Source organism: Nyctereutes procyonoides, unplaced genomic scaffold (genome assembly GCF_905146905.1).
Source record: "Nyctereutes procyonoides isolate TBG_1078 unplaced genomic scaffold, NYPRO_anot_genome, whole genome shotgun sequence".
NCBI classification, from domain to species: Eukaryota; Metazoa; Chordata; class Mammalia; order Carnivora; family Canidae; genus Nyctereutes; species Nyctereutes procyonoides.
Window position 1 is genome coordinate 870,484 of NW_026575119.1, and position 14,883 is coordinate 885,366.

The following is a 14,883-nucleotide window of genomic DNA, read 5'->3' on the forward strand; positions in this document are numbered from 1 at the left end:
CCAATGGTGTATCTCTGGACCTCTTCCCCTTAACTTTAGACTCTCATAGACAATTGTGTCCTTGATGTTGCCAGTTGGAACACAATGGGCATGTGAAACTTAACACAATTAACACTGAACTCTTAACTGCCCCTCAGAGAGCACCTCCTCTGGTGTTTCCTGTCTTTGTGAATGACATTTTCATTAATTTGATTATGCTTAGGCCCTGTACTTTGGGGTAACACCTGATTCCTCGCTTTCTTTTAACACCCTTCATCAATCCATCAACAAAGCCATCTGAATATACTCTGAATTTAACATTCATCATTATGTCATATCTGTCACCACCAGTGATTTCAAAGCCACCACGTTTGGCCTGGATTATAACAGCCTCCAAAATGGTCTCCCTGCCTCTAAATGGTCTCCCTGCTTCTGTTCTTATCTTTCTTGACCTACTCTCCACCCAACAGCCAGTGTTCCCTTAAAAATAAAAAATAAAGACAAAATTCAGTATCTTTCAAAGGCTTCCCTGTCACATTGTACAACAAAATCAAAGTCTCTATCATGGTCTATACAAGGGGATATATCATCTGGCCCCTGATCCCTCCTGTCCTTACCTATCTTTCTGCCTTTTATTCACACTGGCCTCCTTGCTATCCTTTGTGGATGCTGGGCAGGCTTCTGGCTCAAGGCCTTTTCATGTTTCCCTCTGTTCCTTTTGACCAGAACGCCCTCCCCCCAATCATCCTATGACTGGCTCCTTCCTTTCATTCAGATTTTAGTTCAGATGTCCCATTCTTAGGAAGGTCTCCCTAACCTTAAAAAAGTTGCAACTTTCTACCTTCTGCTTTATTTTTCTTCACACTATCTGTTCTTATATTTTATATCACCTGCTAATATATGTTCCCCACTGTCTTGATCCTTGGTTATCTTTTTCACTATTGTGCCTTTATCAGCTAGAACAGGGCCTGACATGTAATAGAAACACAAATGTTTGCTTAACGAATAAATTAATAATACATGGAAATGCTTAATTAAGTCCTAGCATGACTTTTCAAACTTAGGTTTGTTGCCCCATAACCTAAATTATTTCTAAGACATCCTGATCATATTTCCTCACATTGTTGGTCCCCATATTAATCACAGCTCCTTTCTAACATTTGTCTGATCACATACTTCATATATAAAACCTACTACCTTTCACCCATTAGAAAAATCACCACAAAATTGGATGGCATGCTCAGCATTGGTCTTACGATTTGTTTCTATAATGGCCTCTCTCGTTTTCACCAAAAGGATCTGCCTGACTAGTCTGCAGATCCTTTTCTTTGACATGGCCCATGGTACAGAAAGGATATTGGGACAACAGTTGGAATTTGGGTCTGCTTCCCAAATGTCACACGAATAGGTTCTTTTCCCAAGGCCTGACTGTACTGTAGTCATGTTAGAACTCAGATGGAAAAAAGATTCTTCTGCATTGTCCCTGATAAGACTTGTATAGGGGTAGACGGTAGATAGGTGGTCTTTGTCTTCAGAAGTTCCTGCTCTGTATCAATTTCTTCCTTCTTTTGGTATTCTCCCCAATTTCAAGTGTTCCCTCATGGATTTAACCATTAACCTAAGAAAATCTTGGTCCTATACTTCTTGATTGCCATGCTCTCCCCCTTCATCTTTTGATTTTGTGAGGGTTACTGCCAAAATCCTGAGAAGGTAGGTTGATCCTGCTCGATCAATCTATTTTGGCTATAGTTTGTTTGGTTTAGCCATCAATGTAGAAAAGGTTTAACTGGTTCTCTATGAGATACAGGACTTACATTAGGCACATGAATAGGGCAGAGTTCTCACAGATTTGAGTTTATGGATGGTCATAATCCTTTAAGAAACTGGATGCGTGTCCCAATCATAACACATACCCTTAAAATATCCTATACAGCTGAATATTTATTTGGTTTTTAAAATTAGAATCACGTTGATATTAATTTGTTCAGAGTTGGCACTTATCAGGATCTTATAAAAGAAGGTCAACTGGCAAGAAGAGCTTCTTCATCTTTAATCCTTAAGTACAGAGCCAACATTTCAAATGTAACTTATTGAACAGTCTTGGTTTTTATACATCTGGAAATCGAGGCAAAGTGACAGAAATAGAACAAACCATGTGAAAATTGAATCTTCAGAATAAAAATGTTTAGAATCTAAGCTTTAGATTCTTAGAGGAAGCATCTTCCCTTCCTACAGTAAACAGAACCCCGTAACTTATACAGAGAGTAAATACAGTAGTCTTTGTTTCCCAGAAAATTAACTTTTATTATTATTATTTGACTTTCCTCTAAATTTAGTTAGTACTTAGGCATATGGTTTATGAAATGAGTATTTATTTTTCCTACACTGAGCATTTTAGTAGAATGCATTTTGAATCTAGTTCTAAACTTAAGGGAAATACTTGTTGCAGTATAAACAAAATAAATCAAGATCGAAGGGATCTTATCTGAAAAAGAATTAAAAAACTTAGTTACTGCTAAAAGAATGTTCACATGCACTTTGGAACTCAGATAATTCATATAATTACTTTAATTCTTGTAAGGCTGAAGATGCTGCCTAGTACACATCCTTTTAAGTATGTCAGAACCCTTGCCTTCTTCAATAGACACTGGATTTCACTTACTTGATCTCTTCCTGATTTATGTGATGTCATGTGACGTTCAAGTTGGGTTCTGTACGCAAAGGTGTAACTGCACAGGGAGCAACTAAAATTATCTTCATTCTTTTCATGGCGATATTTAATGTGTTCTTTCAGAGAGGTAAAGCGTTTATAGCCTCTATCACAATATGGGCAGGTAAGTAACTGGGAGAATGCATCTGGTGTTCCTATAAAAGAAAGATCATATATTTTGAATTTAAACATTCAAAAAAAATTACCAAAGCTACCACTTACTCCCTATGCTTTGTGCCAGATATTATGAAACCCACTTTATATTTGATCCTTAAAACAATACAATGATACTCATCTCTATTTTATAAAAGAGAAAACAGGAAGCTCAGAAAAGTTAAATGACTTAAAATTATAAGGCTGGTAAATGATGAAATCAGGATTCAGATATGTGCTGTCCGACTTCAAAGTCCCATATCTTTCCCACTAAACTACAAGTCTTCCCTTCTTTTTGTATGATTAGACAAAGAAAACAAAGATAAACTTAGAATACATTACATCTGTAAATGTATACATATTGAAGAGGATTTGTATGCCACAATAGAATCTTTCCACTGGTAAGGACGTATCATTATTTATTTAATGCTTGTTCTTTCTAACTTGGAAATGACACCACAAAGTTATTGTCATCAAACATTAAGTAGTACATAAGTAGACTATGTTTTTAAGACATTCCTGCAGTTAGGTGTGGCCATATGACAGAATTCAAACCACAAGAACAAGTACTAAGGGAAGTGAGTAACAGGAGCCAGATCTAGGCCTGGCCTACAAAGACTTCCCTTGCAGGCTTCTTTATGTTCTTTCCCTTACTGAATTATACAGATACATTTTTTTGTAGAATTTTATATGGATAAATACAGGATAGCTTTTAGAAAAAAAAGGCAATATGCAAAAACTGGGAGTTCACTGCATGAACCATTTTTTTTTTTAAGATTTATTTATTTATTTAGAGAGAGGTGTGTGACTGGGGGAAGGAGCAAAGGTAGAGAATCTTCAAGCAGACTCCTTGCTGAGCACAGAGCCTGCATGTGGCTTGAGGAGGCTTGATCCCAGAATCCAGGGATCATGACCTAAGCCAAAACCAAGAGTTGGACACTTAATCGCCTGAACCACCCAGGCGCCCTGAATGAACCATTTTTTTTCCCCCACAGGAACCACCTAAGCCTGACAATCCTAAAATGTAATATGGTTTTGCTAATTAATATTATTTAACTAAGAGTGCTTTTCCATATTTTATTTCTTCAAAAAATAAGTTCCTAAAAGATAACTTATTGTAAATAGTATCTCTATCTTCATTTTGAAATTTTTATTGAAAAAGAGACTACCAGGGATGCCTGGGTGGCTCAGCGGTTGAGTGTCTGCTTTCAGCTAAGGGCGTGATCCTGTGTCTGGGGATAGAGTCCCACATTATGGTCCCTGCAGGGAGCCTGCTTCTCCTTCTGCTTATGTCTCGGACTCTCTCTGTCTCTCATAAATAAATAAATAAAATATCTTAGACAAAAAAAAAGAAAAAAGAGACTACCAAAGAAAATTTCATTACAGTCTCAAAATCCTTCATAAACATGTATCATCTTTATTGAAATTCAAGTCTATATAAATTAAAAGACTTATCCTGAGAACCAGCCTGCGTATAAGAGACTGAGCACCTAACCCCATATAGTTTGTTAATTATGTTGAAATATGTATCAAATATATGAATAAAATCAAACAACCAAACCTCCCACAGTTTATGAAGGTACCTTTATTATCAGCTAGCAAGGCAACTGGAATCAGTTGCCTGTTGGTGATATCTTTAAAATGACCTACTTCTGTGGAGACTAGATTAGCCACATGAAATTGTTTTGGAAATCATGCTATGTTTTGTCTAGTATTAATTTCCTTTTGAACAGGCAGGTAGGAAAATCAACATTTGGGGCACTCTCCTTGCCAGGGTACCTAGTCTATCCTATTGATTTTATCTGGTTACAATGGCAAGAGTCCAAGTCAGCCATTGCAGATGCTTCATTATTGGCACCACAATCACAATGTGATTTCCATTACTTAAGCTGCTTATACTCGATAGCGTAATACAGCTGTCTGCTCTCATTATGTACTATTTTCTTCTTTACTTTCATCATTAATAAACAAAATACTAATTTTGTAAAATGACAGGTTACTCATGATATTTTACCAGCAAGTTATTATTTTCATAAATCGATTTCTATTGAATTTCTCACACATATGAGGTATGAATTTATTCTTTAGGATACTAGCATAAAACAGTTTTTGTTCCTATTTTTTAAGAATATTGGATATTTGCTTTTTTAAAAGAATCACTTTTTTAGCAATGAAGGCTTGTCATATAAGGAAAAAAATTTTCTTTTTAGAATTCTTATAATCAACTTAAGGTAGTGATTCAAGACTACTTAAAAATCTAACCCATGTCATATCCTATGAGTGAATATGCTTATTTTAAAAAAAATCTTTAATTTTTGTATCCTAAATTTCCTTTGCTATGTAGTGTAACATTTCAGACTGATAGTAGTACTTCATATAAAACCTTTGAAAAATCTCCTTTGTTTGTGACCCACTGATTCAGAGTTTGTGATATTTCAGTCTGCTGGAATAAATTTTGCCCTTTCACAATTTTTGAAGTACAGGAGAGCATATTTAATCCATTAAAACTTTAAAAACTTAAGGGCTGGGATCCCTGGGTGGTGCAGCGGTTTGGCGCCTGCCTTTGGCCTAGGGCGCGATCCTGGAGACCCGGGATCGAATCCCACGTCAGGCTCCCGGTGCATGGAGCCTGCTTCTCCCTCTGCCTGTGTCTCTGCCTCTCTCTCTCTCTCTGTATGACTATCGTAAAATAAAAAAATAAAAAATAAAAAAATAAAAACTTAAGGGCTTCTGAAGACAATCAGATGTTACTGGTGTGACAGAGTATCTCCTGTGAAATAGTTTATCAGCTGTATACCTGAAAGTAATAACTACCTGAATTAAAAACAGATTCTAGAATTCAAATGTTTCATTAATTCAGAATGTTAAATCCTAATTTTTATGGGATTTTACTGTGTTGATTAGTAACAATGGACTTTACAAAGTTTAACCTTATTTTGATCTGTGCAATGAAACACTGCTTTAGTTCTTATTTTCTTTCATGAGGCTTCTTGAAAAACTTTTTGTTGCATAAAACATTTACATATATATATACAATTATATTGAATAATTTTTATTCTTTTTCATTTTTATTGTAACCTATTGCTTCTTCAGGTGAAAGTTAACAAATTTTTTTTAAGAAAAACAAACAAACAAACAAACAAACAAACTGAAGTGCCTGGGTAGTTCATTGGTTAAGCATCCAACTCTTGGTTTCAGCTCAGATTATAATCTCAGGATCATGACACTGAATCTCATGTCAGGCTCAACGCTCAGTACAGACTCTGATTAAAATTCTTTCTTCCTCCCTCTGCTCCTCACCTACAACTAAATAAATAAATAAATAAAATCTTGGAAAAAAAAAACACCCCCAAACCCTGAGGAATCAAAATAGAAATGGTAGGGCCCTACAGGATTACAATGCCTACAATTATATGCAAGTATATCAATACAACACTATTCATAAAGCTTTAATGCTGTGTCCCTGGGGCAATAATCTATAGTCTTCGAAAATGTGTCCTTTTGGCACACTGGAGGAATCAGTTATAGAGTGCCCTACTTCTATTTCCTTTGTCACTGATTTAGTGACTGAAAATCCTACCTATTCTGCGGTGAAACTTCTGTTTCTGCTTTTTCATAGCTGATTCCTGATTTAAGGAAGGCAGTTGACTCTGCAATGGAATATATTTTTCTATACCATTCTTCTCAATTTCCTTCAGATATGTAAGAGTTGACTGATTAGTAGCTTAACATTTATTTAGCACTAACACACCAAAATACTTATGTATAAATTTAACAAAATATATGTAAGATTTATATGAGGAAAACTATAAAACTCTGCTGAACAAAATCAAAGAACTAAACAAATGGAGAGACATTCAATGTTTAAGAATAAGAAGACTTAATATTGTCAAGATGCCAGTTCTTCCCAACTTGATTCAATGCAATTCCAATTCAAATCTGGAGAGTCCTTTTACAGATATTGACAAACATTCTAAAGTTTATATGGAGAGGCAAAAGACCCAGGATAGCCAACACAATACTGAAGGTGAAAAATAAAACTGGAGGACTGACACTATTTGACTTTAAGACTTACTGTAAAGCTATAATAATCAAAACAGTGTGGTACTGGTATGAGGATACAGAAATAAACTAATGGAACAGAGAGCCAGAAATACCCTCATATAGTCAACTGGTCTTTGACAAAGGAGCAGAGGCAATACAATGGAGTAAAGATAGTCTTTTCAACAAATAGTAATGGAACTTAGGAAGCAAAAGCAAAAATGAATTACTGGAACTTAAAGTAAAAAGCTTTTGTACAGCAAAGGAAACAATCAACAACCAAAAAACAATCAATAACTAAAAAGCAACCTTCCGAATGGAAGAAGAAATTCACAAATGACATATCAGATAAAGGGCTAGTATCCAAAATCTATAAAGAACTTAGAAAACTCAACACACAAAAACAAAAAATGCAGTCAAGAAATGGGTAGAAGACATGAACAGACATTTCTCCAAAGATGACATACAAATGGCTAACAGATACATGAAAAAATGTTCAATATCACTCAGCATCAGGGAAATACAAATCAAAACCACAATGAAATACCACCTCACACTTCAGAATGACTAAAATGAACAAGTCAGGAAACAACAGATGTTGGTGAGGATGTGGAGAAAGGGGAACCCTCTTATACTGCAGGAGGGAATGCAAACTGGTGCAGCCACTCTGGAAAACAGTATGGAGGTTCCTCAAAAAGTTAAAAGGAGAGCTACCCTATGATCCAGCAATTGTACTACTAGGTATTTATCCAAAAGATACAAAAATAGTGATTTGAGGGATCCAGGCACCCCAATGTTTATAGCAGAATGTCCACAACAGCCGAACCATGGGAAGAGCCCAGATTTCTATCAACAGATGAATGGATAAAGAAGATGTGGTATATAAATATACAATGGACTATTAGCCATGAAGAAGAATGAAATCTTGCCATTTGCAACAATGTGGATAGAACTAGAGGGTATTATGCTAAGCGAAATAAGTCAGGGAAAGACAAATACTGTATGATTTCACTCATATGTGGAATTTAAGAAACAAAACAGACGAACATAGAAGAAGGAAAGGAAAAATAAAATAAGATAGAAACAGAGAAAAGCAGACTAGGAAACAAAACGAGGGTTGCTGGAGGGGAGGTGGGGGAGAGATGGGATAACTGAGTGATGGTTATTAAGGAGGGCACCTGATATATTGAGCACTTGGTGTAATATACAACTGATGAATCATTAAATTCTACCCATGAAGCTTTTAATACATTATATGTTAACTAAAATCAATTTAAATTAAAAAATTTTAAAAAGTAATGGAACAACAAAACATTCAGGACATGCATAAAAATGAATCTAGACACAGACCTTACGTCCTTCACAAAAGTTAACTCAAAATGAATCACAAACCTAACTGCAAAATGCAAAACTATAAAGCTCCTAGAAGATAACAGGAAAACCTAAGTGACCCTGGGTATGACAATGCCCTTTTTAGATATAACACCAAAGGCATGATCCATGAGAAAGAACTGACAAGCTGGACTTAATTAAAATGAAAACTTCTGCTTTGTGAAAAATGTTCTCAAGAGAATTAGAAGACAAGTCACAGACTGGGAAAATATTTGCAAAGACATATCAGATAAAGGACTGTTATTCAAAACATACAAAGGATTCTTAAAACTCAACAATAAATCAATAACTTGATTAAAAAATAGTCCAAAGACCTTAGCAGACACCTCACCAAAGAAGATATACAGATGACAAATAAAGACACTCCACATCATATATCATCAGGGAAAAGCAAATTAAAACAAGATATCACTACACACCTATCAGAATGTCCAAAATCCAGAACACTGACACCAAAAAATGCTGGTGATGATGTGGAGCAACAGAAACTCACATTGCTAGTGGGAATGCAAAGTTGTACAGCCTCTCTGGAAGATAGCTTGGCAGTTTCTGATAAAACTAAACATACTGTTACTATTTGATCCAGTATATGAACTTCTTGGTATTTACCCAAAGGAGTTGGAAAACTTAAGTCTACACAAAAATCTGCACATGGGTGTATATAGCAACTTTACTCATAATTGCCAAAACATGGAAGTAACCATGTGTCCTTCATCAGGTGAATGGGTAAGCAAACTTATGATACATCCAGACAATGGAATATTATTCAGCACTTAAAAGAAATGAGCTATCAAGCCATTGAAAATACATGGAGGAAAGTGGAAAAAAAAGTGAAAAAAAGTAAAAAAAAAGTGAAAAAGCCAACTTAAATATTACTAAGTGAAAAAGAAGCCAACTTAAAAGATTACATGTTGTATAATTCCAACTATATGACCTTTGGAAAAGGCAGAGAATTATGGAGACACATAAAGATCTGTGGTTTCTAGGGGTGAGGGGAGGTGGGGAAAATGGAGGATTTTTAGAGCAATGAAAATACTCTAGGAGATATTATAATGATAGATACATTATAATGATGGATACACACTTATAGACTTTGGGTGTTTATGACGTGTCAATGTAGGTTCTTCCTTGGTAAAAAATGTACAATTCTAGTGAGTTATGTTGATAATGGGAAAAACCATGCACATGTGGGGGGCAAGGGGTATATGGGAAATACCTGTACTTCTATATCACTTTTTTTTGAGGCCTAAAACTTCTCTAAAAATGTCTTTTAAAAACGATTATTTAAGCATTAAGTTAAATCTATCTATTAAACTGGGAATCCAAAAAATAAAAAAATAAACTGGGAATCCTGAAAAACAATCAAACCAGATTTAGGTAAACAAGCCAGTAACTTCTTAGCTCTTGGTGCAGATCTTTAATAAGTTTTCTTACAGAAATTTCTGCATGTGAGTCATCTGTTTCTAGCATGGAAGGAGAGAATGGTAGCCTGCTTCCTTTCAGGAGAGTATGAACATATTAGTACTATATTTTGCCACTCTTCATACACTGGCTGTTCATGTCAGAATGGCCTAGAGCAGATATAAAAAACCCCATTTGTCTCCAAATTGGTATGTTTTGAACCTGACAACCACATTTTGCTTGCTAGCAGAGCAGAAAAATATCCAGAGTCAGAAAAAAAAGTCAAGAGTTAGTTAAGGATCATCCTAGCTCCCATTTCTACTACTTGCTGCTATGTAAGTGAGTGGAAGTCAACATCCAGGCATTATTCTAAACCTCACTGCAGTGGCCTTACCACAATACAACACATGAGATGCCACTAATTTTAATACGACACTGTTACCATAAATGTGTTCCTTTCTCTAAAGAGATTATTTTCTATGGGCACTTGCCATAAATTTTGGATTTCAGATCCCTAGAGTAGAGGAGGTTCCCATTGTACAATTATAGATATAATAATCCTGTACATATGAAAACAAAAACAACTGTGCAGCTCCACTTACCACTGTCATCATGACCACTGGCTTCTGGGGTGCCCTGCCTCTGGTCCTCTTCAGGTGCTTCGGGGTAAATGACAGCAGTGTCTTGTTGTTGCAGGAACTCTTCAACGTTAGGATCATGGTTTTGCTCATTTTCTGCATCTGAGTCACATTCATCATCTTTTACTAAAAGAAATCCATATTTTATAGAAAGCTTTCACCACCAGTTGTTACAAAGTTTTTCTAAATAAAAAAATATTTAACTTAAGAGAATTCACTATTATTCTTGAATTTGTTGGAAATATTTACCAAAAGTTAAAAACAAAATTCACTCATTCTGTTATCCTCTATTAAAAAGTCTTTTAGAAAGCAATATGAAAGTTCTGAAATTTTTACAACATCCCTTTTAAACTTTAGAGTGTAATTCTAGTCCATGTGACTGATAAACAAGACAAAGAAAAGGTAATACAGTTGACTGAATTCTTAATTTCTCAATCAAGGAAAAAAGGAGAAAATCTTACATCTCAAACCTTAATCCCTCCTAGCAACCTACTGGATATTTATTTAGAGTTGTAGCTTAAATCCAAATCATTGTCAATTTAAACCACTCTGAAGTTCATTGCAGTTATGTGATGTCTTCGAAAAAAACAGTGTAAATTGTTATCTATAATTAGAAAAATTTCTAGTAATCAAAGAGTATCAAATCCATAAAACTGCTTCTTATCTCCTCTAGTATTCATATATAAACATGGCTATTCTTTATTTTTGCTTCAATAATGTTTAATGGTGGGCTAAGGGCAAAGGCATTTTTTCCTTTGATTAGAAAGGCTCAAGTGAAAATCAAACGCTTTCACTTTGAGAAGGTACCCAAAGTGCTGCTGAGTTTCTACAGCAGCATTGCTGCACCATGGTTTCCTTCCATTTCCTCCACTGGCTCTAGAGGACAGTGTCTACTCCATGCTGGTGGTAACTGTAGCACATTGTATGGCTCCCAGATGTCTCATGGCTGACTTCTTTATACACTTTGGGCTGAACTGTCAGTTTTAAATTTGTAAAAGAGCATTTCCCAGCAGACTAAAATTGGGTCAAATTAAAATGCTGAAGTATGGGCATGTTTTTGTTTAACAGTTATTGAAAAAAATCTTGCTAAGTGAACTTCTCAGGGCAGCTGCTGTTTTAAAACCTTAAAGCCAATGATATAATCATAATGGTGAGCCACCATTTCCCCCTCCTTTATAATACAGCCAATATGATATCAATATTTAGCACTGGGTTATTGGATCCAGGGGTAAGTGAAGACTCAAGAGGTAAGCTGGTACTGTGGGTTTTATGGGAGTCTATTTCCAAATCCTCGACTTCTGTGTATATTCTTTCTTAGAACCTGGAAGATTCTTCTCTCTATTCTCCCCTTTCCACAGTATATTTTGCTCACATCTAAAAGGAAGAAGAGAAGGGGTACTTGCATGGTTCAATGGGTTAGGCATCCAACTCTAGATTTCGGCTCATATCATGATCTCAGATTCAATCTCAGTCTCGTGAGATTGAACCCTGCCAGGCTTTCTGCTCAGCTGGGAGCCTTCTAGTCCCTCTCCCTCTGTTTCTGCCACCCCACTCTGCTCACACTGGTACTATCTCTCTCAAATAAATAAAATCTTTAAAGAAAGGAAGAAGAGGGGCACCTGGGTGGTGGTTCAGTCTACCCAGTCTTCACTTAGGTTATGATCCTAGGGTCCTGGGATCAAACTCCACTTGGGCTTCCTGCTCAGCAGGAAGTCTGCTACTCCCTCTCCCCCTATCCACTCCTGTCCTCTATCTCTCATTAATCAATCAATCAATCAATCAATCAACCAATCTTAGGGGAAAAAAAGGAAGAAGAGAAAAAAGCGTATCCCAGTACATTAATATGGTGCATCGCTTGAAGTGTAAAAACTTCTGGGTTGCCAAAGGAAAAAATCCAAAATACTGATTGGGGAATATTTTACCCAGTTGATTATTGATTAATCAAAGCAACATAAAACCACCACAATCCTTCCAGTTTTCCTGTTTATATGGATTTCTATTGGGGATAAAACATGGCAATTTTCTGAAATGAATTATTTTGGTTAAGTAAGGAAGTTCTGAAATCAAGCTATATAATAATATGGCCAGAGGGAGTGGGAGTTTTCCTTTAATGACCTCATCTGTTCCATTCTGCAACTATTATTAAAACGTTCATTGCTGGGATCCCTGGGTGGCGCAGCGGTTTGGCGCCTGCCTTTGGCCCAGGGCGCGATCTTGGAGACCCGGGATCGAATCCCACGTCGGGCTCCCGGTGCATGGAGCCTGCTTCTCCCTCTGCTTCTCCCTCTGCCTCTCTCTCTCTCTCTCTCTCTCTGTGACTATCATAAATAAAAAAAAAAAATTTAAAACGTTCATTGCTCTTCAGGAAACTGCTCAGAGCAAAGCCAAGAGTATTCTCAAAAATCATTCCTACAATCAATCTGTCATTAGTTGGAAAAATAAGCATTTTTGAGCAGCTAAAGCAGTACAAGTCAGTGTCACTGAGTATTTTCAATGTGACTTCATATTTTCAAGTTAAACTAGATAAAACTTATGAAATTTATATTTTTATGTGACTGATTAACAATTCCATATAGATTATAAGATGCTTAAAATATTTTAATCAAATTATATTTATTAAAAAAACAAATTATATTTATTTCAATTATAGTCTTCACCTATAAAAATTTCTATTTTCTGCATCCTATTAAGTATGTGTGTACATATGTGTGTGTAAAGGCTAGATGCTAGAATAATGAGTTTTTAAAGTATACATTTTACAGAATAATATAATCTGTATTTTACACATGAAACTTACATCTTCAGTAAGTTATAAACTTATATATGTACTGACTTGCTCTAAATGTACTACTCATTTTGGTAACATAAAAATAATATTAGATATAATCTTCAACTCACTATTGAAGAATCTATTTTGTAAAAACAATTATTAAGTTTTTAATTTTAATTCCAGTATAGTTGACAAATAGTATAATATTAGTTTCAGGTGTACAATATAGTGATTCAATAATTCCATACAATACCTGGTACTCCTCACAACAGGTGCACTCCTTAATTCCCATCACCTATTTCACCCATTCCCTATCCTAACCCCACTGGTAACCATCAGTTTGTTCTCTACAGTTAAGTGAATAATCTATTTTTAAGAAGATATGTTTATTTATACTTTGCATATTCCTCATTACTTATAATTTATTTCTCACAGAGGAAATTTTTATAAAATTTCTCAAATTGTGTTTTGGCAAAATTACTTGAATTAGAAAAATGAGAACACTTTTTTCTTGACAGAAGGTCTGATTTGGCTGATTGGTATAATAGTAATAATACCTGGCTTTGCTAGTTAGGTTATTAGGTACAAAATTCTTGGAAACTGAATGAATTAAGTCTGTAGCTCTAAGGCATTAATGAAAATATTATTATCTCAAGTGATAAAAGGATTTTTGTTAAAATTTGTAATGTATTTATGTTATCATCAACTGTGTAGTACTGATAATTATATGGTAAATCAATCCACAAATTTAAAAATCTTAAGATCCTGTGCCTAGAAATTAAAAAGAAACTTAAATTTATATACATATTTTTCTTATAAAGAAATGACAGCTGATCAGAAATACCTTCAAACAGGAAATATATACTATGTTAGCATCAAATTCTATGGGTTTATGAAAACAGAAATATGAGTTCAAGGAGTAAATATTATGATATAACACTTCTGACTTTTAAAGAAGAGCTTATAACCAAATTGAATGATTAGCAGGATTAAATTGTTATGGATTTCACATATAAGAGTGATGTTAAAAATGCCATTTTTAATATGTCAGAAATTATATTGTAACTACTTATACTTAAGATGAAAAATTTTAAATGTACATTAAGAAATATGTGGCACAGTGTATAATCAGTTTATATAATACAAAGTTTGGAGGACAATAACAGTACCTCTTAGGGTAGTTGTGAGATTTAAATTAATTAATAGTGTGTTTATTACTCTACCTGCATACGTAAGTGCTATTTAATTGTTAGCTATTTTCCTCAAAGCAGTCCTGGTAAAGTAAACATTATAATTTCCCAATCAAAAGTTTTCCCAATAAAAAAATAGGGTCAGAAAGCTTAGATAACTTCCAAAGTCACATAGTAAAAAAATATTACTCTTAGATTACATGATTTGGTATTGGGTATGCTATCAACTTTTGGGCTCTTTCCCACTGAACTACACAGTTTCCATGAACTTGCATCTAGCAAAAACAACTTCAAGCTGAGACCAGAAATTCTGTAGTTTTACCTATAAATTTTAAGTGCTGGGAAGTGCATATTGTAAAAAGGTCAATTATGAAGCAAAATTTCTAGTCCTAAGACTGATAAACTTACATATTTCAATAGTAGAGAGATAAGCAAACACATAGCGATGTAATAATAATTTGGCTTCTTGAGATATGACAAAACTCAGAGCTGTCCAATATAAAATTATTTTGGACCATAGAACTATATATGAGCAAAGTGTAGAATTCTGCGGTTATAATCACAAATTAGAGCAAAGAGAGAGAGAAAGAGGTAAACTTTTAATATAAA

General features: G+C 34.9%; 1 protein-coding gene across 3 annotated transcripts in view; it reads right to left on the bottom strand.

Moving 5' to 3' along the window:
* ZEB1 (zinc finger E-box binding homeobox 1) overlaps positions 1 to 14,883 on the bottom strand; it is a 181,430-nt gene that overhangs the window by 14,276 nt on the left and 152,271 nt on the right. For all 3 annotated transcript variants that reach the window (XM_055334529.1, XM_055334528.1, XM_055334530.1), the window contains exons 4-5: positions 10,279 to 10,440; positions 2,642 to 2,844 (exon numbers count right to left, since the gene is read on the bottom strand). In XM_055334529.1, the coding sequence (XP_055190504.1) occupies positions 2,642 to 2,844; positions 10,279 to 10,440 (365 nt within the window). The remainder of the gene's footprint in view (positions 1 to 2,641; positions 2,845 to 10,278; positions 10,441 to 14,883) is intronic.